At 39.0% G+C, this 25,866-nt stretch overlaps 1 protein-coding gene across 4 annotated transcripts in view; it reads right to left on the bottom strand.

The window, feature by feature from the left end:
• Positions 1–25,866, bottom strand: part of PARD3B (par-3 family cell polarity regulator beta) — a 1,062,783-nt gene that overhangs the window by 725,948 nt on the left and 310,969 nt on the right. For all 4 annotated transcript variants that reach the window (XM_075180190.1, XM_075180191.1, XM_075180192.1 and 1 more), the window contains exon 5: positions 6,022–6,131. In XM_075180190.1, the coding sequence (XP_075036291.1) occupies positions 6,022–6,131 (110 nt within the window). The remainder of the gene's footprint in view (positions 1–6,021; positions 6,132–25,866) is intronic.

Genomic DNA, 25,866 nt, shown 5'->3' with positions numbered 1-25,866 from the left:
TAACATTTGACAACCGCCCATTATACTTTTGTCTGTAGATACTGAAGATTACGCTGCAGAATAGACCTCTATATATCTCCAGACAAATTGTTGCTGTTTTAACATTATGAACACACAGTTGCCTTCATCATCATCATCACCATTTATATTTATATAGCGCCACTGATTCCGCAGCTCTGTACAGACAACTCACTCACATCAGTCCCTGCCCCATTGGAGCTTACAGTCTAAATTCCCTAACATACACACACAGAGAGAAAGAGACTAGGGTCAATTTTGTTAGCAGCCAATTAACCTACCTTCTATTTTTTTCTTTTTTTTTAACAAATACTTTTTTATTAGTTTCTATAGAAATAGAAACATGGTAAACGGGTACAACAAAAATACAATTAAAGACACATTAAAGGAAAAGAGAAAGTGGGTAAGACTAGATTGGGAGGAGATTGGGACAAGGGAAAGTGGCCGGGGGGGGGGGGGGGGGGGGTTAGGGAGTTAACATAAATCGAAATGCTCAAAAATACCAAAACTCTGAAGGGACAATTAACGACAGAATCAAAAGCAGTACAAAACAAAAACAGGAGTTAGAGTGCTCCCCCCTGATAGTAATATGTACACAGTCTGGAGAGGGAACGGTGGTGTAGTGGGGAAAGAGGGAGGAGCTACTTACTTAGGATGAACTTAAAAAAAAATAAAAGTATGAATTAAATGATATTCAGGGGTGGTTTGGTCTCATAATAATCTATCTAAGGAGACCATGTACCCTGGAAACTGTGAGGTGTGTTATATAAGATGGCAGTGATGCGCTCCAAAAGATAGGTCAGCCAAATAATGTAAATTGTGGTAGTTAACGAAGGGGGATTAATCCTTCTACAATTGGAAGCGACTTGATAATAGCATGTGTTTTATTAATTTTTGTGTATGACGCGGGGTGTCAGGAATAGGTATAAGCAGGAGTGAGTAGTGGTGAGTCCGGCTTTAGTGATTAAATGATATTGTGCACTTTATCCCAGTAACAATTTATTTTAGGACCATCAGATATGCAGCTGGGTACCTCTATGGCCGCACGACCTCCAACATAAATCTGAAGAATTTGCAAATATGGCATGAAGGCGAGTTAGAACCCAGTACCACATATAAGTAAAATTTAAATTAATGTTCTTTTATAGTCACTGAAATCGAGGATTAGGTCAGATTTGTTTTGTCCAAGAACTCCCCCATATATCTCTCCCATGAAAATTCATGCGGATTCCTTTGCTGTTGATTATGAGTTAACACCAATTGACATAATGTAGAGATGCAGCCCTCAGAGGAGGGGTTATTGCGACAGAGAGACTCCAGCGGGGAACAGTGATCAGCTGGTATCGGGATGTCAAGTGTCTGATAGAAATGTTTGCTAAAGGTATTGAAAAGAGCGCAAATCTGCTAGGGAAATCAGCGAATCATGGGAAGAAATTCAAGGGGGCAAGAAGCAAGGCAAAAATAGCATTATGTCTAGTCCAACGATGGAAGGTTTAAGGTCCTGTCCCGGAACAAACGCTGTATTGTTCCACAGAGGGACAAAGAGGAAAATGTGAGTGCATTTGATATAAACGAGTGCTATTATCCAAAATTGATAATGAAAATTTCACAGTAGGGAGGAAGGATACAACTTTAGTCCGATGTTGAGAATCAATCCACAGCAAGCAATATGGGGAATAGAAATTTATTAAGTCAGCTTCTATGGACGTCAATACTCACTGGTGTGGCACAGGATACAATGGACCAAATGTGTAGCCTGATAGTATTTAACAAGGTTGGCGACTCATATGCCCCCAGAATTCTTATTTTTAAACAAAATAAGCATTCCGACTCTAGGATTAATACCTGCCAGATACATTTAAAGAGTTCTACTACTTAACATAGTTCCTAATTTGTGTTTTACAATAGAGTAAAAGTTACAGTACCATCTACAGTCTACATCTGACCTGCACTAACTGGGGATATCCAGTTCAAAGCTTACCACCCACTGTCTAGAAAACCACCACAGTAAAACAGGTGTAGTGCTTTACTATAAAAGTGGTCTCTCTGCCCACATAAATTTTAAAGTGACTGGGATGGAAAATAGCTAGGAGCACACATTTTACTTACCAAAGGCTGATGGACAGAGCAAGGGAAACTCTGAATTTTTCATATTAACCACCACAATTGTCTGATCCAAATCTGCATTCAGCTCATAGAATCAAAGAGTACATAACATTGATACTTTGCTTGAAGTTTCGGAAGTTAGCAAACTTATCTCTCAAGGAGAGTTGGACCCAGAATCAAAGTTTGTTAGGGGACCCATAATTCTTTATTGTTTGTGGCACTTACGATTGGTAAAATAAAAATGCATGTTTCGACATTACATTGTATGCAGTGCAGGAATACTAATAGGTGAGCCTGTTTTTGGATTTATTTTACCTAGATTTGGAGGACTCCAAGTGATATTATTTGTAGCTTTGTGACATACAAAACTTAATTCAAAGATAAGCTGAGCAATTTCTGAAAACTGAAAGTGTATTAAAAGTTATAAATTCTGAAATCCTCCAGGCCTTCCTGTTACAACCTTCAAACACAAAATGACAGTTCTCTGCCCTTCTAAATATCAACTAGCTAGATTTAATGGTCCTTTTTGTGCGGGTGCATGAAAAGCTAGGCTGGCTAGTATCTCTGGAAGCTAAAAACAGATTTCAGTAAGCAAGGACAGAAGATGAAACTTTCTTATAGATATTAGATGCAGTTAAAATAATACAATGTGCCATATATGTAGTATGTGAAAGTGTTTATCACGAAACAACCTAAAATTTGCAAAAAAGACATTTATTGCAGAGGTAGGCAACGTCTGGCTCTACAGCTGCTTTCAAACGACAAGTTCGGCATTTTCTGACAGTCTTTAGCTGGAGAGCCACATGTTGCCTACAGCTCGTTTATAATACTTTGCCATTTAAACAAACAGTATTTTGTGTAGCAGTGGTCTAGTAACAACAATCTCTGTCAACTTTTCTTTACCAGATTGCTGGTAATCAGTCATATGGTGTGTGAGTAGCTAAACTCACCATCAAATGTTCTAATTCAGGCAGTAGCTGAACGTACAGATAGAGATGCCAAGTATTTATATGACTGGAGTTCTGATAAGGATGTGTGGAGATACATACCACCCCTTTCTTTCTCGCTCAGGCAATGAAATCTACACTTTGAACTTTGAGGGAGGTTCTCCCTAAATTCACAGGACTACTGAAACAATGAGCTCCAGCTACACTATTATAGGAAACCCTAAGTTAGCACACATGTCTATTAAGCAGAGGGAATATTTATAGTGAGAGAAGCTTTCAAATATTTAAGCAGGTTATGGACATTGAGGAATAAATAGATATTTAGCTATTTCTAATTATCTCATACACCTTTTTCCCACTTTGGGATGGATTCTAGTTCATATAATGTAATGGCAAAAAAAATATTTTGGCAAGATATTCTATATGTATATAACATACAATTATCTTATCTATATAAGGTATAGGCTACTAATCATCAAAGTCCCTTCTAAGTTATGGTGGCACACTGATTAGTCTTGTTAACAGCACTGAGGTCATGAGTTTGATTCCCAACCAGGGGCCTATCTATGTGGAGTTTGCATGTTCTCCCCGTTTTGCGTGTGATTTCTCCAGGTACTTAGGTTTCCTCCCAGACACACTTGCTACATTAACTGGCTGCTGATCAAAACAAACCCACATGAGGGTGTGTTTATTGGTTAGTAAATTAAGATTCTGAGCTCCAATGTGGCAGGAACTGATGAGGATAACAAATATTATCTGCAGAGTTCTGTGTAATATGGTGGTATTATATAGATAAAAAAAAATAATAATAATAATGTACATAATGACAAAGATAAACTTGCACTGACTCATCAGTATTGGAGAGATGCCTTAAAGTGGATCAGCTGTTCCAAGTATGCAGTTGTTAGTACAAGGAAGGACAACTGGTGAACCAGCAACAGGATCATGGGTGCCCAAGGCTCATTGATACGCGTGGTTCCAAATAATCAACCTCAAGAACTGTTCACATGTTGCCTAATATATCCCACCCCTTGACAGGTGCCATTGTAATGAGGTAATCAATGTCATTCACTTCCCTTGTCAATGGTTTTAAAGTTGTGGCTGATTGGTGTATATACTGTGAAAAGTTACCGGAGGATTAAATTGAGGGTCTAGAATTGATGTAAATTGATTAACTATATTTCTTTTGTTAGTTATGGTTATTTGCTTTATGACCTGTTTCCCTTCCTCATAACTATTGAAAAATGACATAATAAAGCTACAAATGAAGTAGTCTGCTTTGAAACATGTGAATTGCTTGGCTCACCAATCAGCACTCATACTGCTATCATACGTTTTCCATTAATGTGAATGATAATTAACTATGACATCCAAAAACATGCAATTAACTATACTCCATCTGTAATTAGTCTATTTTCTCCAAAGTGATGTCTTCCATGCCATGCATGTAAAAGCATGACAATTAGCATAATTAGATTATCAATGGAAGAGGCTGTTATTTCTCTAGCTTACCTTTAGTTTATATGCTGATACAATGGTCTTGAAATTACCAAAATTATTATTATTATTAATATTTATTTATAAGGCGCCACAAGGCATCCGCAGCGCCGTACAGAGACAAACAAAATCACAATACAATGGGAGACAGCACAGTACAGTAAACACAGCAACTCAGTACGCTCAATGCACAGCTAGAGAGGGCGGGGAAGGGGGGGGGAGGATCCGCAAACGACGGGGCCCAAGAAGGAGGGCGCGGAAGACAGGGAGACCCCCAGGGGGGAGGAGGGAGCGAGAGTGGACGTGGGGTGGAGGACCCTCGAGGAGGAGGGCTAAGTAGCTGGAGAGCAGAGTTAGAAGTGGTGGAAACAGGAGGAGAGATGGCCCTGCTCAGAGGAGCGTACAATCTAAGGGGAGGGGTGGACAGACAGAGAGACGCAGGGGAGAGAGGGAGAGTAGGGGGACAGAGGCAGAAGATAAGGTAGGAAGTTAAGTGGGAGACAGAAAGGCTTTAAGAAAAAGGTGGGTTTTTAGGGCCCGTTTGAAGCTGGACAGATTAGGGGAAGTTCTGATGGAGGGAGGGAGCTTGTTCCAGTGGAGGGGGGCAGCGCGGGCGAAGTTTTGGATACGCGCGTGGGAGGAGGTTATACAAAATGAAAAGTAATTTGCACTGGGGGTTGCAGAACTTCAGAAATTGGGCAGATGAAGCCGTGATGTGGCCAATATGAATGAAAGGCTTACATACAGTTCACACTATCTCAAATGACAAGTCCCTTAGCTGCATGTAATGTTAGGAAGATAGACACTGACAGAAACTTTATCTAACAAACAAAATCATATTAACACTTTGGTTATATTGAGTCTAGTTAGGTAAAAATTAAAAAAAGTTTGTTAGAGTGAACATATTTTTTAACAATAGGGTACATAATGATGTATGCTAAGACATGGCAAATAGATAATTCAAGTATTCAGGTAAGAAAGCTGACTATGCAGGATCATTATCTGATCTGTAAGGCTAGAGTATTGCTTTTAATAAACACACAGCTGCTAAACAAGTTCCATTGCTGGAATATTTTAAAATATATTAACTTTCAGTAGCAATCTAGGCATAATAACTGTAATAATTGTTAATAGCGATTGTAAACCTAATGTGTTGAATAGGTCACCTGAGACATAGAAATATGAAGAAAGTCGAATTATTAGTAAGATGCATATACTGTAAGTAAAGCCATATGGTTTGCTTAGCTATATTTTAAAACAAATCTAATATTTGCTCTATTCTCAATAGGGCCATATGGCAACACATTTCAAGTCACCAACAACCTGAGAGTATTTTCCTGCATCATACAGGAGAATTACTGTAATTCCTCTGCTGGATTCCCAGCACTGAGCACACACAGCTGTTTGACTGCAGCAATCATGGCAGGAATAAGTTATAAACTAAAATCGTTACCTCCACATGGACCTGGGCTTCTGTGATCGCATATTTTCTTCTTGCCAATTGAGATTTCTGTGGTCTTCTGTTCTGTTTTCTGATCTGTCAGTTAAATCGGTGGATGGACCCTGAAAAAGGAACAACAAAAATTAAGTAATGGAATATTGATGTTACATAAGTGACTTTAATATAGTTACACTATGTTTCGGCAAAAAAAGAAAAGAAAAATACATTAAAAACAACCAATTCAGAAAGAGGACAAAATACATATTTTATGTAATTTTCTACAAATATAATTTTATCTCTCTCCCTCTCTATATAGCCATATCTATCTATAGCCATATCTATCTATATATACACACACACACATATATATATATATATATATATATATATATATATATATATATATATATATATATATAATGTGTGTGTGTGAGAGAAATACCCCTGGTGACTTCTGCTATTTGAATACTTTCCTGTAGGCATTGCTCTCATGCTGCATAAGGTGGCCCTTTTAACCCCTCACATGACTCACCAGAAACAGTTGATTGCAGGATGAAGTAAACAAACCAATCACTAGCTCTTTCTCCTGCCAACATTTTAATAGGAGCATGGAGACTGGTAAAATATTCCCTCTATCTCTTTTGCTCTCACTTTTCTCTTAACACAGTGATAGCAGGCGCAAGTGATTGTTATACTCCGCATTTTTCTAAATCAACCATTACAGAGCACAGTGACTGTAGTTATGGGGAAGGACAGAGAGCAGGTTGGATGCCAAGAGTTGTAGTAAAACACATCATCTCTGCCTCTCCTAAGAATGTGCCACCTGAAACAATTTGTCTGTGTGTGTGTGTGTGTTAGGGAATTTAGACTGTAAGCCCCAATGGGGCAGGGACCGATTTTAGCGAGTTCTCTGTACAGGGCTGCAGAATTAGTGGCGCTATATAAATAAACAAGTTAACCCGTGCATGATACTCATGCATTCTAGTCAAATCAAGCTACTTAAGGTGTTAAAAAGGTTCTTGTCATGCATTTGGGGCTAGGCCAGGCCTCCTCAGTGGAAGAGCGTTACTTCCCGACGTAAGCGCCCTTTTTTTAACGTGGTTTTGTCCACATGTCACCACCTCATCATTCTTCTCCATCCCCTCATCCTTCATCTTCATCGACACATCCTTAATCTCCATCGTCTTACTGTTCTAAAACCTCTCGATACACAACGTTTCTGCTAAACACCTTATCGTTGTGCTCAATCAGTCTTCCTTGAAGGGCAGTATTCATAACCTGCACTTTCACATAACTGCTTCTCCGTACTCGTGAAAATGCGACATACAATTGTCCATGACCAAGGACAGGCTCTGGTAAATAAATACCCACACGGTCAAGTGTTTGACCCTGTGACTTGTTAATGGTCATAGCAAATGCCGCATTCAAAGGGAACTGCCGCTGTGTTAGCTTAAACGGCAGTCCTATTTTGGATGGACATATGTCAATCCGAGGTATCATCACCTTCTCTCCTTCAGCAGAGCCAGTCAAAACTTCTGCTTGTATCACATTCGTTTTCAGTGCTGTCACTACTAATCGAGTGCCATTGCACAGTCCTCTCTTAACATTCAGATTTCTCAATAGCATAATAATGCTTCCAACTTTCAATCTTAATCTGTGCCTTGGCATTCCGGAAGGAGTCAAGGTATTCAAAAACTCAACTGGGAAATTTTCTTTCTCAGTGTCATCGACTGCTTTTACTGCATCATCACTCAAATAAATCATAAATTCACCTTCCATTATTTCCATCACTTTTTCCTTAAGTTTATCAACGTCCTCATTTAAGGGACACAAAATTGCTCGATTCGACATAGATTTAACCATGTCGATCGAAATGTTCTCAATTTAGCCTTTACAACCCCTCCCACGGGGGGAAGGGGGGATGATGGAAGTTAACTGACTTCACTATTATAATTTTTTTGTCAAATAATGTCAGTATACCAAATTTCAGGTCAATTGGATGAGCCCTTTCTGAGAAAATAGTTTTTTCCACACACACACACACACACTAACACACGCCGCTAGGCTTATATATATTAGATGGTTATAATGATAATAAAAAGGGGGTAGCAGTGTAAGGTTAACTGGCTGCTATTAAAATTGACCCTAGTCTCTCTCTCTGTCTGTCTGTGTGTGTGTGTGTGTGTTAGGGAATTTAGACTGTAAGCGCCAATGAGGGACTGATGTGAATGATTTCTCTGTACAGCGCTGCGGAATCAGTGGCGTTATATACATAAATGGTGATGGTGATGATTTACCTCATAGGAGCCCTAACAATTGATGATATATTATACCTTATATAATATTAATTAATAATTAAGAATACTTTTGTAAAACAAACACCTAACCCATATTGAAAGAACACACATGACCAAGCCCAGCATCCTCTACCAAAAAAGTTTGCAGTGTTGTCATTTTCTGTAGAAAAAACAATTGCTCCTGCATGCACTGTATGATAACAGAAGGATCACTGTAGTCTTGGAAATCAGAGGTGACTGAAAGTATCCTTTGTGAGTTACAATGGGAGGTTCTTATTCCTTGTGTATCATATGGAAACACTTGATACAAAGATATAACTTCAACATTCAAATTAAGTTTTCAGCCAGTTTTGACCAGCAAAATCAGTTCTTTTCATATCATGGAACTTCAATAAGGATTTATTTTAGATTTTTTTTTAAACAGCAAATGATTAATAACATTATTTACTGCTCTAATGTGACTTTGAGTGTCTCAAAGACACTTGAAAGCAATAATCTAAGATGATTAGAAAGGAGCATGGTAGTCTCTGCCAATAAACCATGTATTATCTGTTTTATCCATTTTACCTTAATAGGAAGGGCTGTTCCAAACAGTAAAGGCTACTGACAGCAGGTGATGCATTAGCTTTAATGTGCTTTACCCACATAGCACTAATGTAAACACATCCAAACCCATAAAAGACATCTTGCCTGAAGAGGTCACTTCTGTAACTAGAAAATGCAAATCTCCAGATGGCATGATGACAAAAGAATTGAATATTTAGTTAGATTACTAAATGTAAACATATACAGTGGTTAGCACTTCTGCCATACAGCACTGGGGTCATGAGTTTGATTCCAGATCATTGCCTTATCTGTGAGGAGTTTGAATGTTATCCTCGTGTTTGTGTGGGTTTCCTCCGGGTGCTCCGGTTTCCTCCCACACTCCAATTGGCTACTATCAAATTGTCCTTATTCTCTCTCGGTCTGTGTGTGTGTATGTTAGGGGATTTAGATTGTAAGTTCCATGGAGCAGGGACTGATGTGAGTTCTCTGTACAGCGCTGCGGAATTAGTGGTGCTATATAAATAAATAGATGATGATGATGATAGAATATTTACTAGGCCTATACAATAAGCATCTCTAACCCAGAACTGTTCTTCCCAACCTGATTAATGATATTGCTAGTTAATTCCCAGTAAAAATGTTTCCTGCTGATTCACAGCTATATGACACAAGTGAACCAAACAGACTTATAGACGTTATGTATCATTAAATACTGTGTAAAAGGTTTTTACAACTGTCAGTAGCATCTTTCAATTCTACACATAGAGGCACAAACAATATATTTAATAAGAAAGGAATATAAAGAAGAATTAAAACAAAAAACATCTTAAACAGCACCCATTGAAGTTCTAAAAAAAATAAACACACAAAAAGTCATTACAAGTTTGCACATAAAGCTTAACTATCCCCTCTGCTAATAATTGTCTGATGGCATCATTCATAATAATCATCACTGAATATGTCACATAGAACATTTCAACACTGATATCAATCTTTTGTCATGTGATTTTATGACTGGTGTCATCCAATAATTCCAAGGTTTACACTCAACTTTAATAACGAAATATCCTGTGTGTTTGTTTTTTTATTAGAATCTTAATGGTGCAGTTACAAATGTTTTTTCACTTTAATTTCCTGTGTTTTTCCCAATGTAAATTATGTTAGAGTTTAATATCATGAGATTGATCATATTAAAGAAGGAGTACTTGTTAAAGCAGTAGGCAAACAAAAGCACTTGCATTTTATTAAAAATAATAAAATATAACATGATGGTCATCTTGTTACTGGCGGCTTGACGGAAGGACGAAGCATGCACAACTGTGAATTCTAGCTGGAAATGCATAGTTCATGCACAATAAAAGTCCTGGAGGTATATTTACTAAACTGCAGGTTTGGAAAAGTGGAGATGTTGCCAAATAGCAACCAATCAGATTCTAGTTATCATTTATTTAGTATATTTTACAAAATGACAGCTAGAATCTGGTTGGTTACTATAACATCTTCACTTTTTCAAACCCGCAGTTTAGTAAATATACCCCCTGGACTTGCTGAGAAATGCTATACAAGCCTATACATGTAATGTGTATGCAATATATCCAAGTCAATCCAATGCTGCAGAGAGAATATTTGTCACTCACATCAGTCCCTGCCCCACTGAAGCTTACAGTCTAAATTCCCTAACACACACACACACACACACACACACACACACAGACTAGGGTTCATTTTTGTTAGCAGACAATTAACCTACTAGTATGATTTTAGAGTGCGGAAGGAAACCGGAGCACCGGGAGGAAACACACGCATACGCACATACAAACTCCACACGGATAAGGTCATGGTCAGGAATCGCCATGGAAGTTTATATATTGCCCTAATAATATGAAAGGCATATGAATCTTTACACACAGAGTGCCTGACGCATTAAGGAACGTAAGTACTGATACTTGATGTATTTGCGGTAAATTATGTAACACTCCTATTGGTAGCTGTTGTTAGTGTAGTGCACCCGGTCTCCAGACGTTCTTCTTTGAATCACAACAGGGCAGTGAGACAGAGAACCCTCGGGTCCCCTATACAAGTTGAACACCAAACATTAACTAATGTCAAATTTATTATTCAGGAACAATATATTACTAAAATGTTGTTTTGTGGGCAAATAATGATTGGCAACAAATACCATATAATTACAATTTTCTAGTTATAAGCAATGCTGCTCACAAATATTTACCTTAATCTAAGTCAATAATCACTGTCTTTCAGTTTTTTGGCAACAGTTATGTAAATAGCATAGTGGAGTTAAACACATTTTTACATACAACATATCAGATAAAATAATTACTATTTTCTTTTCTCTATGAACAATCAGTCTTTGTAGTAATGAACATAGCTAGGCAATGGGGATGTCAACTACAAGATGGAGGATGTCTCTGAGGTGATAGTTGGTTACAATTATAATGGAGGTTCTGTGCGACTGTGAGGTAAGAGTCTCGGTCACTAGACACACATCACACTTATCTGGGGATTAAACATAACTTTCACATGCTATTGGTGAAGCTAGTGACGCTGTTCTGCGAGCAGAGCAATGTGACACCATGACATCAGCCGCGTAGTGACTGCCTCAGGATATCAGAGTCTGAGTGCTGGAAGACACTGTTTGAAAATTGAGAATTTTTTATCCACAAAAAAATCTGATCATAGAAACTGCTAAAGATTTACTATTCTATCTAATGTTCAGGATAAATAACTTCATTAGTTATCCACGGAATAAGTGCACCAATACTAGAGATGGGCGGGTCCGGTTCTCCGAGAACCGAACCCACCCGAACTTTGGGTATCCGAGTACCGAGCTGAGCAGCTCGGTACTCTCCCGCCCATTCCGAATCCAAATCGAGGCCGAACGTCATTGTGACGTCGTCGGATCTCGGGGCTCGGTTCTCGCGATACTTCAACTTTATAAATACACGCCTCCACAGCAATCCATCGCCATTTGACAGAGGGAGAGAGCAGGGTGTAGTCATAGGCTAATTAGAGCAGGGACAGAGAATACAATATTGTTCTTGCAATTGCTCTAACCAAAATCGCTAGTGCAGAGAGGAGGATAGAGGTTTATTATTTTTTCTTCATATTTGGCACTCCCCAGCGCTTTTGGGGTGTCCCCCATAATTGTGCATAAATATTTCTGGCTGTCAAAAGTCATATCTGTCAGCAGTATCTACTAAATAATTTTTAGCACTCCTCAGTGCTTTTGGGGTGTCCTCCCTAATTGTGCATTAATATTTCTGGCTGTCAAAAGTCATATCTGTCAGCAGTATCTACTAAATAATTTTTAGCACTCCCCAGTGGTTTGCACTCAGAATGGATTCAAAGCAGTCCACATATGATCTGAATGAGCAACCAGGTTCTGTCACCAGTCCTGATGTTAGTGTTCCCAGTACGTCATCTGGCCAAGGCGATGTCAAACAACAGAGTGTTTTCAAATTAGTGCAAAAAACAAAAACAAAAAAAAAATTTACTGTATTGAAGCGAAAAAGAAGTGTAACTGAGCAAAAGTTAAGTGACGATAAAAAAAAAATTGCAAGCATGCCATTCTACACACGCAGTGGCAAAAAGAGAATGAGGCCTTCACCTTTGGCTATTAGTGGCAGATCCCAAAAAGTTACCCAGCTTACAATTGGTGCACAACTACTGTTACGCATCAAAGCCGAGCTGCAAGATAACAGTGAGGCATTACAGGAGAATATTTGCTCTGATTCACAAATGACAACAATCCCTGTGGAGAGTCCATCCAACAGTGGGATGTCTAATCGTGAGCATTCTGCTGATGTGTGCCTTAATAGCCCGAGTGTAGCCGGTGATACCCAAATTGAGGATGCCACTTTGGAATTAGAAGAGGATGAGGGGGAGATTTGTGTAGGCGACGAGGGCGCTAATGATGATGTTGATGATTATGATGCAGACAGATACCAAATTGCCTTTCTCAATTTCTATTTATATTCTAGATTATATAACGGCTGAATAGTTTTCTATTTTACTCCTAGTGGAGAGAGGATCTGATGCAGACAGATACCAAACTGCCTTTGTCCATTTCAATTTATATTGTACAGTATATAACGGCTGAATTTATTAGTATTTTATACAAGTGGAGGGGGGCCTAGAGAGACAGAAAGCAAACTGTCTTTTTCCATTTCTTTACATATTTAACTATAAGTGTAGGGTGTAATATACATCCAAAGACGATGGCTGCATTGCCAATATGCATAGAGGGATAGGAAGACAATCTGTTTTGTGTGTAGAATAAATGAAGGCCTACCAACGAAGAATTAAACAGTTTTTTTGGATGATTTATTACCTCAACAATTAGATTACTTATCTCTAAAACAGTTGGAGCACTAAATTGGGTTATTTTAGGCACAAAAACATGTATTTTCCAACAAAATAGCAAAACAAAACCAAACAAAACCAAAACCAAAACCAAAACACGCAATGGCGGTTTTGCAAAACCAAAACCAAAACCAAAACACGACGGTAATCCAGATCCAAAACCGAATCCAAAACCAAAACACGGGGGTCAGTGACCATCTCTAACCAATACCCAGCCACCACTTCACTCCAAAGGAACACCAAAAATAAGCAACTCCAAAACCACTCCACTAATAACAGGAAAACAAAGAACCAAAAGGACAGGAACATCTCTTAAGAACGTCTTCACTCTAGAGGATTCGGCAATCAAGTTGCAGCTGAAATATCAACTCTGGTTACTTCCTAACTGATATTGGCACCATAAAATAAATTTATTCATCACTGTGTGGATCCGATGAAGAATCAATTCACTATTTATTGGACTTGTATACCATTCATTGAACTTGTGTGATGTCAGTCCTGCATATATTGTTATTAGTATATAGCAGGTAGTGCCCAAAAGATGTTTATCCAATTTTTGCTATAACTTTCAGCCAAATGTTCAGTACATGTCTTCTTATAAATTGAGAGGAATAAATAATACTGATATTCTGATAAATATGTTAAACTGTTTGTTGTTTTCCTGTCAGAATAAATGTCACTTGCAAACAGGTAAATATATCTCACTGTCTTATCCTCTTCTGTTATTTCTTTCTATCTCTTTATCAATTTCTCATTATGATGTTATCTTTCTCACACTTTTTATTGTCTGTCTCAGATTTCTTTCTCACTGTGTCCCGCCACCTTTATTGTCAGGTGCTCCTTTTTTTCCTGGTCACTGTTGCTGCTGTCACTCCAGTTTGTTAGCTGTCATTTTTATCTGCTTTCCTCTATATTTTCTTTTCATACGGCTCTTCAGCCCTCTCTCTGTTACTCTGCTTCCTTGAATCACTGTCTCCACAGTCTCATCATTTTTTTCCTGTCACACAAAACACAGAACCTTCCAGCAGCCCCCACAGACTGGGCTTTTCTGGGTCTTAAAGTATTTCCTGTAACATGTTGTGAGACAGTCCTGAATCAATGGGTTCTAATGCCCAAAAGTTTCTGGGTATCACAATTGCACTGTGCATGCCTAGACACGAACAATCCGCCACAGAACGCAAGTGTATGCAAATCATCTTTGAACGCTAAGGCCAATTAAGACTATGATTTCATGGGTGGAACAGGGAGGGGACTGGGCGTATGCACATAGTCAATGTACAGTGAGGATGTGCCAAGCTAGAGTGTACGCAGTAGCATCCAATTCAAGCTTTGAATACATAAATACATGATTTTTAGTCGTATCACTCGCACCAGCTACAGATCTTCTGCAAATACTGAGTGATAGTGATTACGGTTACATATGCATGCTAAAACATGTGTTTGCAATCAGCAGCAACTGTAAAAATGCATGCTGTATAAAGGAGACATTAATAACATCCTAATTAAAGAATCTCATGGGGGGGGAGGGGGTGAAAAAAACAACTATTTTTGATTTCCATTAATAACTATATTATTTTTCTGTGTATTCTTTATGTTCGTTTCAGCCCCAGAGATGGTACAATCTGCATGTATATTTAGAAAGCTAATATCAACTAAATCGCCCTTTATAGGTACCAGGCATTCAGTGCTTCCACTTACATTTTTGTTTTCCTCTCTGTTTTTCAAAGAAAAAATAGGTTGAGACGAGGAAATTTGGAATTTGAAAATGGAAAAACTGAATATATTTCCTCCTTAGTCTGATTATCCATAGACGTTGCTTTGAATGTAAGTAGCAATGCATGTTTGATAGGAGGTGGTCAAAGGGCGCTTGCACTCTCAGTCAGAAGTGTTTATTCCCGATTCCTGATAGTAAGCAAGGTGTTCCCCACAGTGTGTCTTGTTTATCTGGGGAAGAGATGGCACCCGGATGCACTATGGGAAGAAGGCAAGCTAGCAAATGCAGTGTGGTGCTCTGGGCAATCTTCTGCTGGGAAACCTTGGTTCCTGGCATTTATTTGGATGTTACTTTGACATGGACCACCTACCTAAACATTGCTGCAGACCAAGCACAAACCTTTGTGGCAACATTATTCCCTGATGGCAGTGAACTTATTCAGCAGAAAAATGCCCCTTGATATATTGCAAACATTGATCTGGAAGGGGTTGAGGAACATGACAAAGAGTTCAAGGTGTTGTCTTGTCCTCCAAATTCCCCAGATTTCAATCCGATCGGGCATCTGTGGGATGTGCTAGAAAAACAAGTCAGAGCCATGGAGTCCCCACCTCACAACTTAAATTATCAGCTGCAAACGTCTTGGTACCAGATACCTTAGGACACCTTCAGAGGTCTTGTACATTCCATGACTTGACAGGTCAGACCTGTTTTGGTGGCAAAAGGGGGAAGTACAATAATAGGCAAGTGGTTTTAATAATGTGACTGATGTATACACACACATACTGTGTACTCACAATATGGATTTAAGGGTCAAAAGCATAATAGGGCTTCTTGATGTTAATGGTCCACTATTGATTATAGGTTTAATTACCTGCAGTAGTTTTATGCTATTCATTGCACTGCCGAAGAGCTGAATTTATATAACTGTACATCTGAGAAGGCTTTTAAACTGAGCTCCCACATTGCCCTCTCAATGATTCCACTACGATATTGGCAGGGAATAATGCAAAAGCACTACAGCTGTTATCTAACAAATAATGAACATAACACACTAAATTGAATGGCTAAGAGGAAAGTCATGGAATTGTATCTCTGGTCTTTAAAAAAACAAGGTATTTTTTACCATCAACCATTTAAGTAATTTGCAGAAAAATATGCTGTGAATTTTTTTTTACAGTGTTTTGGAGCAAAATGTAGTAGGTGGAAAATTGCTTAATACACCTAATATATCACATGAACATTATGTCTTAGACATTCATGCCTGGACATCTTTTCCATTAATTTAGCTTGATGTATTACATTATTTCTATATTACTAACTAATTTAAACATTGAGGAAAAAACAATAATTAGACTATTTTGTAGGTGAAGGGTGATGCCGGCAGCTTTGTTAGTCAAGTTCTTGGTTTAGATTACAGTGATAAACCCACCACAAATTACATTTCTATTTAGACTTTGAATGTTTGAGAATTGTAGTTATTCCTGTAGGGAGACTTTGACCTAGAAGAGAGCTAGAAGCAGGAAAAAAAACAATGTTTTTTTACTTTAACACTGAGGCAACCAGTTTGGAACGAATATTGTGCTAACCATTAAATGAGACGCATCACATATTTAAAAATAAACATGCTGAGCCTTATGTATTCAAAGATTATTTACATATATTGCTGTCTGCCTAAACGGACTGCTAATGGGCGCTGACAAACTTTGACTCTTGAACTTTATATTGAGAGTTAAACAATGTATACCTGTGACAGGATGGAACAACTATGCCACCCTATCTGTTGTTGCTGGGAACCGGCTAGGCTTACTTTGCCACCGTCCTCTTTCGTTATTCCGAATACGCCCCTCCTGCCGCAGTGGGAGAAGCCTGCTGCCACCACTGAGCTCCTTTATGGCGCTCAGAACCATGTTCCTTCTGGGTAACTGCCACTGCTAGTGTACTCCTATGCTGGTACACTTGGGCTAGTACACTTCCTATAGATCAGGATTTCTGTGGATAGATTCCCCCCTGGCCTATCACACTGACCAGGGCTGCAGGGCAGCAGGAAGAACGGTGGTACTGGAGTGCTGGGTCCAACCTCAGAAACAGCCGAACAGATTAGATTTATTGAGTAATCTGCTGGTCACAGGATTACAGCAATATTGAAGATGTTTTCAAGCAGGTCTTTGAAGCAAGTGATGTTTATTTGCTCTCACACTGGTTTAAGGTACCAGGTGCTCAGGTCAGATGGTACATCAGCATGATATATTTCAGTGAACGGGACAGTGCTTTTTATACAGATTTGGACACAGGTTATTTTTAGAATCAGGATGTAACCTGTTTACCAAAACATAGATTTACACGCATTGTAAATCTAACAATATTTACACTTATCTGTGAAATTCTAGAAACTTTGTGATCTCCTGCATCTTGTTTTTAGAAGCAGGAAGTCTAGCAGCAGTCTTTAATTAAACCTTCCTGTCTTCAAGTTGAACTCTCACACATCAAAAGATCCAATCAACATGAATACTTTCTTTAGACAGTCGTATAATACACATTCCCAAAGACAGGTACAACCCCAAACAAAGAATTTCCTTACACCAAGATATACAACAGGCTTTTCAGAACAAAGACTTTTTGTATCAGATATATACATCAGATATAAGGCATTTCCTCTAGAAAGGTTAAAACAGAAAAACTACTTTTCTACCCTAGTCTCAGAAATAACGATTTCCTATCTCAAAATATACACAATCAAAAATAAGTGCATTGGCAATTATATAAATAAGTGCACGGCGCTATTTCCTTTAAATACATTTATACCAGAAGTTATTTATCAGTGATTTAGTCACAATACCTAATAATTAAGAAAGGACCAATTACTTGATTATTTGCTGCTCCTTAGAGGGTTGCTTGTGTGACAACCCATTAATACATACAAAACAAACATTTTCTAAAAATTTAAGATTGTGCTTTTTAAATTTGGAGAAATTGTTTGTCCTTATGCATCAAGTTCCTTGCTTAGTTTAAAAAAAAAATGTTTTAATTTTAGGCTTTGTAACTGGCAAGTTTAGTTCTGATAGATCTACATAGAGAGGTGTGGCCTATCACAAAATTAGCCCCTCGGACGAGCTTTGCTTGGAAAAAGGGTGTGCTTTATTTTGTCCTGATTTTACAGTCAGGAATATTGGTCATTAGTTTTTATTTATATAGCTGCAATATATTATAAAGCACTTTACATAGAACGTTTTTAATCATTCACAATGTGTTTTTGAACTGTGGTAGGAAGACGGAGGACCCGGAGCAAAACAAGTGTAGAACGTACAATCTCCACGCGTTACCCTGATCAAATAGAACTCATGCCACGATGTATGCATTTATGACCACTCAAACTCTCGAATGAGTTTAGCTCATGTTTTCATATACTATTGTTTTACACTTGTATATTTTCCTAGCATGGCAATTATTTACCTGGTCTAACCTGTTAAAACTCTGACCTTACAAACAATAAGGGTCCACTGCCATCAAAAACACATGCATTTAATAGCATTGGGTATGGAAATAGAGCCCATCCAATTACCCTATACCTAATATCATTTGCTCTTACTACTGACAGGAAAGCAATTAGATTATGGAAATACTAGGTGCGTCCAGCCAGGGCTCATGCAGGGCTATTACAACAACAATACAAGTGGTTTTTGCTTCATTTTTCTACCTCTCCTACCTTGATCTCTGGGAATGTGGAGGTGAGGTAGGAAAATAATAGGTGGGTGTGGCTTGAGAAAGAATATCATCATAAAGTAAATTAGGTAATCAGGGAGCCGCGAGCAAACAGCTGCATTGAAATTACCGTATTAACAGTAATTGCGTACACTATTACCGTACCGTCAGAAATAGTGTGCAGGTCGCGTTACTTTTAACAGTAACACGGCCAATTGAATTCCCCCCTAAAAATTACTAATTTTTTTTCTCTTCGGAAATGTGAAAAAGATAGAGACACACCAGTAGTAAATATCAATCTGAAAGGTTCTGTTTGAATTTTTCAAATCACTCTATGGGTTTCTAGTCTGCTACCCCAATGTTTACAGGGGCGCACGGAGGATTGTCCGGGGGGGGGGGGGTTTCTCCCCGTTGACCTAAAAAAAAAAACCAAAAAAACTGAGAGAGAGCTGCTGTGCATGCGCCCGCTCATGCGCAGCAGCTCCGTTTCGCCAGCGCTGTCCTATACAGCAGCCGCGGCGCTGTCTAAGAAGCGTCTGCGCCGGTGCTGTATACAATACAGCACCGCCGCGGACGCTTCTTTGACAGCGCCGCGGCTGCTGTATAGGACAGTGGCCACTTAGTTAGCGCAGAGGGGGGGTTTCTAGAGACTCAGAAACCCCCCCTGCGTGCGCCACTGGTTTACATTGCATCATTCTTGGACACTGGTGTAGACAGAAATGCAAATTAAAGTCTTGCCACATCTAATGCTTTCCCTGTATGAAAAAGTATTATATTATGCACATACAATTTTGAGTACAAACAACACTCTAGATACAGTAGTCTGTGTTCTTAGGGCGATTTAAGAATGGAGCAGTGCATATAGTTAGCAACTTAAACTTAGAGAATAAATTACAGTATTAAGTGGATAAGTGTGCATTATAGGTATGGAATGCAAAAAGAACAGTCCAGCGCTCTTTTTTGGTTGGACAGGCATATTCGATTATTCATATACTGCAGGTTACACTCAGGGCCGGATTAAGGGAATGGAGGCCCCTGGGCTAAGTGGGACTCCATTCCCCCGTGAGGGCCCCCCGTGATTGAAGCTGCCCTCGCCCCCCGTGATCGGAGCTGCCCGCGTCCCCCCGGCACTTACCTCCTTCTCCGGCGTGCTGCACTCTCTTTACTGAGGAGATCTCGTGAAAGTGAGACTCACGAGATCTCCTCAGTAAGGAGACTACAGCGCGCCGGAGAAGGGCTGCAGTGAAAGTGCTCAGCAGCACTGATCGCGCCGGGGGCGCCCCTGCCCTCGACCGATCAATACTGCTGTTGAGCACTTTCAAGGGCCCCCTGGATGCCATAGGCCCCAGGGCTGTAGCCCAGTTAGCCCTATGGTTAATCCGGCCCTGGATACACTATGGAGCATGGAAACTGAATCTAGTGGCACAAGAAGAAACCAGCTAATCTATTATCATTATTAAGGTTTGTTTATATAGTGTCAACATATCATGCAGTGATTTACAGGGAATGCTTAATCATTCACATCAGTCCATCCCAAGTGGAGTTTTCAGTAGAATTCAGTGGTGGATCCAAAGAGGGGGGGGGGGGGGGGGGCTTCCGGTGGCTGCACACTATGTGCAGGTCCATTTGGCAGTGACAGTGTGTCAAAAACGGGGTCTTAGATGTCAACAAGGGGGCGGGGCCTAAATCCCCCTCCCCTAAATTGCCCAGGGTAGAACTATTTTTTAGATCCGCCCCTGGTAGAGCTAGGTGCATATTTTGCATGGGTGCCGAGTTTACAGCCAAAAGAGCCATACTGCTTTATAAAGGGTGTAAATGTGTTTCATGCATGACAAATTCTGCATGTTTTTGCATGCTGGTCAGCCAACCTTTACGCTGCATTTTAGGGCTGGACTAGACTGTGCACCAGTCACAACTCATATCAGGATGTGCACTTTATATCCCCCCCATGCCCCCCCCCCCCCCCCACACACACACCTCCCCCCTCTCGCACACACCACATAAATTTATTATCACCCTATTCTAAAACTGCTCTTAAATTTTCAACCATGGAAACACAATCCCTTGTTGAAAATATTGCTTCCCTTTTCAGTTATTCAATTTAATTATTATTGTTGCTAATTTGTAAAATGTCACTGTGCTCTGCAGCGCCATACTGTGGGGAAAACAGACCATACATAAAACAGGGACACACAAGATAGACAAAATAAAAGCAGAATAGCAAATATTTAATAACAATAACTGGTATTATCCATGCTATAGTTATAATAAGTACCCATGAAAAATGCTTTTCAAACAGTGTATTCATTGCTATGGTCCTATAGTCAAAATTAAGATGAATGAGAGGGATCACAGCAAGCTTCCAAAAATAGTTGATACATATCCAGCCACCCTTTATATAACATAGAAAAACACCAGGGATTGTGGGATTGTATCCTTAAAGGGTTAACAAGTTAAAATGTAAATGTTGTATTGTTAAAGAGGAGTCAGGTAGTGGTTTTGAAGATATGAATCAGCCTTCTCAGTGGGGTACAGCTTCCTGAAACTTTAGAAAATCAAAGGCTCTACACTGGGCAAGTACTATTAATCAACTTGCCTAATGAAGCAAGTTTTTTTGAATAATTCAAGACGACCAGAAGTATTAACATTTATTTAATTCTATCCATATTATTAGAGCGATATTCTAGCAAGGTTAGAGAGAAACACATTTACTCTGCTAAAGATTCAAATGGGTCAGTGGGCTAGGATTTCAAAATACCAATGTTCATAATCATGACACAATGCAAATTAAGAAAGGTCTACTCTAACAGAAGGAAGGGGGTACTATTCAATGAACTGGTGAACTATCAGAGACTGGATAAATAGCTCATGCACAACGTTCACATTCAGAAGGTGCACAACCCAAGACATTTCAAGAGTAGCAAAGCATAAAGAAACTGCCAAACAATGTGAAGACACTATTGAGAAGTGAATGCAAAAAAAATGTAAAATTGTGAACACTATGTGCTTGTGTTCCTCTGTCCATCTCATCCTATATTTCTCTGGGAAAGATAAAGTATAAAAGAGACCAAAATAATTTCTATGCTGCACTGAATCCCTAGGAATGCCTGCATGATAAATACATTTGTGGACACAGGCTACGGATATCTACAGGCACCTTCACCCACTTAACTGAATTAATGTCACCAGTGATAATTACCACATTAGCCTCCCTTCCCCTAAGGTGCCTACCACAAACACTATTTATACAATCCCCTTCATGTATTCTTTACATAAAGATTTGATTTGCCTTTCTTAAGTCTCTTGGAAATCCAGAAGCACAATTCTAGCAGAAGAAATGTGGGGGTAAATGTATCAAATAGCAATCTTTGGAAATTGCCGCATGACAATGGCTGTAAAGGCAAAACTTGCCATTAAAATCATTGCCGCTTTATATTTACCACGCAAAGTCGCCGGATATTGTCTATTTGCAAAAAAATGCTATTTGATACATTTAACCCTTGGAGTTACAAAATAGTCTTAAGAAAGTGTTGTTGTTACTGGATAGCTTAAATAAGATGTTGCCTTTATATTATAGCATATACAAATTGTTAAGTTTACAGCATAGTTTATACAAAGTACTGGGGTTACAGGAGTGCCTTTATAATATTGTGGTTACTGTATAGCCTCTATATAGTGTTGGGGGATACACAAATGCCAATACATTATGTTTTAATTACAACAGAGCATATTCATGCAGTATTAGAGATGTTTACAGAAACATTTATTTATAGAGTGCCAGCCACGGCCGTAACTAGGGCTGTGCGACAGGGGCGACTGCCCAGGGCGCAACGCTGAAGGGGGGCGCAAGTTAGGAATATTTTAGATTAATTTCGTTAAAATTGAGGGCTAGGGGTGCAGCATTTGTCTTTCTCGCCCCAGGCGCTAGAATTCTAAGTTACGGCTCTGGTGCCAGCAAACTCTGTAGCGCTTTACAATTGGGGACAAACACAGTAATACATAAACACTGGGGTGTATATTTACTAAACTGCAGGTTTGAAAAGTGGAGATGTTGCCTATAGCAACCAATCAGATTCTAGCTGTCATTTATTTACTACATTCTACAAAATGACAACTAGAATCTAATTGGTTGCTATAGGCAACACCCACTTTTTCAAACCCGCAGTTTAGTAAATATCTCACTGAGTATTAACAGACAGAAGGCAAGAGATGGTAAGAGAGAGCAGCATATAGTGCCTTGCATTTCATCTACACATCCGTTTCTAAAGGTTTGCTTACAGTAGCAAGATCTAGCTGAAAACCTATGTATCAAACAAATTAGAAAGATAAATTTAAGAGTATACTTTGGGTCAATGCTTGCGTATAGCTTTCCAATTATACCACAACTCTATTTTGCCATGGTCCCTTGATTCTTCTGGTTGAATCTTAAGTACCAAATTGTGAGACAGCAGCCTCTTGTTATCATGAGGTAACTATGGAGTGAGAATGTGTGTGGTGGGGATAGAATTGGTGGAACCTCATGTAACCTTGATGCATTAAGATTCCCAGTCATTTCAGCCAGGCAGTTTTATTTTTATTTCATGAAGAGGGATAAGTATAATTGACATAAACGATTGCTGTACTCTGCAGCAGGATGAAGGAAATTAGCCATCAAATGTGAATTGCTCTTTTAATCAACTTCCTGTAATTAGCAGAGTTTGGCCTCTTTTATTCTACAGGCTGGTATCCACTAAAGTCCTGCGTGGTTGAACAATTACAGCAAAAACGTCTGCTACAGATTGGTTTACAACAGACATATATAAAATTGTTGTGTGCTGGATACCTCTAATCTTTGCTAAAGACGTGTACCTCTCTCTCTCTCACACACACACACACACACACACACACACACTATGGGCCTGAGTCATTAAGGAGAGCAAGGCAAAAAAAGGTGTAAATCTTCCCCGGGACAAACTATGTTACAATGCAAGGGGTGCATATTAGTATTATTATTTTGCACATAAATTAAATACTGGATGTTATTCAATAAATTTCATTTTACAGTGAAATTTAAAGTCATACCTGCCAACTCTCCCGGAATGCCCAGGAGACTCCCGTATTTCAGGTGGGTCTCCCGGACTCCCGGGAGAGAATGGTAGCCTCCCACATCTGCCCACTTCCTAGTGAAGTGGACAGAATTAAATCCAAAATGCCGTGCTTCCCCCAGAATCTTGTCATTTGGCCAAAAATGTTTAGAGCCCCGCCCACCTATCCTCGGCAGCTCCCGGACGCCAACTTCCATAAGTTGGCAAGTATGTTTAAAGTTGATCTAGGACATGCCTCATCCCAACTATAAATCTGTCCTCACATTTCAAATCTACCTCCCTCTCCAATGCACCATGGGTTTGCCAAGGTGCAAAGTTAATCCTTGTTTATGCTTTCCTCTCTGTAATATATAGAAATATATATATATATCAGTATATTCCATCTAGCTGGTCCTGGATCATGGGCAAGACGTGGGATACATATATATATATATATATATATATATATATATATATATATATATATATATATATATATGTTTACACACACATTTATTCATACGATGTATAACTCACCTTTATTTATTGGTATTACAAATTTAATGTTTGTCCCCTTCAATATACTCCCCATTTGCAATAATGCATCGCTGTAGTCTTGTTTTCCACTAGCCGAAGGCATGAAGCAAATTGATTTCTGTCACTTATTTCAACATATCTGCCGTTTTCTTCTTTACAGCATCAACTGACTCAAAATGTGTCCCTTTAAGCACTGCTTTAACTTTTGGTAAAAGATAAAAATCGCAAGGTGCTAAATCTGGCGAATATGGAAGATGTTCAAGTGTAGTAATGTGTTTGTCGGTCAAAAACTGCTTCACAGAAAGTGCTGTGTGAGCAGGCGCATTGTCCTGGTGAAGAAAGAAACCATTTTTCCCCAGTTGCGGCCATTTCTTTCTGACTCTTTCTCTCAGCTTTTTCAAAACTTCCTTATATTAATGCGGATTCACTGTTGTGCCTTCTGGAACCCATTCTTCCAAAATTACACCCTTGATATCGAAAAAAACAATGATCATTGCTTTGAATTTTGACTTGCTTTGACAAGCTTTTTTCATTCTTGGTGACGACGGTGTTTTCCAGTGCACTGACTCTCTTTTGGTTTCAGGATCGTACTGGAAAGATTCAGGTCTCGTCACAAGTGATTACTTTACGAAACAGGTTTGAATCTGTATCAAGTTGCTGCAGAATGTCAACACAACATTCCTTGCGACGTTCTTGCGACGTTCTTTTTGCTCTGGTGCGAGAACCCTTAGGACCATCTTTCTACAAACTTCTGGCATGTTAAGATCCTCATGAAAAATTTTCCATATGCTGTTATTGTCAATGTTCACGGATTCAGCTATCACTGAGTCGGCGGTCTTTTCGAACAACCTGACAGATTTTTTTTCTACATTTTCTTTGGTTCTTGAAGTCCAAGGTCGTTCAGGGTGTTCATCATCTTTGACATTCTCACCTCCCTCGCTAAATCTTTTTTGCCACTTAAACACACGCGCACGAGACAGGCAGTCATTCCCATAGGCCGTAGTAAGCGTTTGAAAACATTCTGTTGGTGTTTTGTGCAACTTTACTAAAAATGGCAAATGTAAACTTTTAGGGGCATATTCAATTGACGGCAGGATCGCCGAAAATCCCGCGCTCAAAAAATATTACAGTTAATACGGTAATATCTCGCTGGATTTCAGCTCGCAGCTCCCTGACCTGCAAGCTGAAATCCAGCGAGTAAATTACCATATTAACAGTTTTCCCACGCAGGATTACCGTAATAACGGTAATATTTTTCGAGCGCGGGATTTTCGGCAATCCCGCCGTCAATTAAATACTTTAACTCTAAGCATTTTTTGGCACTCTACAGAAAACACAACCAAACTAAATGGCGACTCACAATCAACTGAACATCATAGATTGTTGCAGCTTGTCTGGAGGTTCAGTCCGGTACAAGGTTACTACGTATGCAGTTATAACCGATTCTGACTGCTCTGTTTACTAGGTAAAAACACGTCTCGTTATATAATAGACATATCTCACACACACACACACTTATATATACATATAGACATACATACACACAATATATATATATATATATATATATATATATATATATATATATATATATATATATATATATATATATATATAT

This window comes from Mixophyes fleayi, chromosome 7, assembly GCF_038048845.1.
Source record: "Mixophyes fleayi isolate aMixFle1 chromosome 7, aMixFle1.hap1, whole genome shotgun sequence".
NCBI lineage: Eukaryota > Metazoa > Chordata > Amphibia > Anura > Limnodynastidae > Mixophyes > Mixophyes fleayi.
The sequence above is the reverse complement of the archived record's forward strand: the minus strand, read 5'-3'. Positions and strand labels throughout refer to the sequence as shown.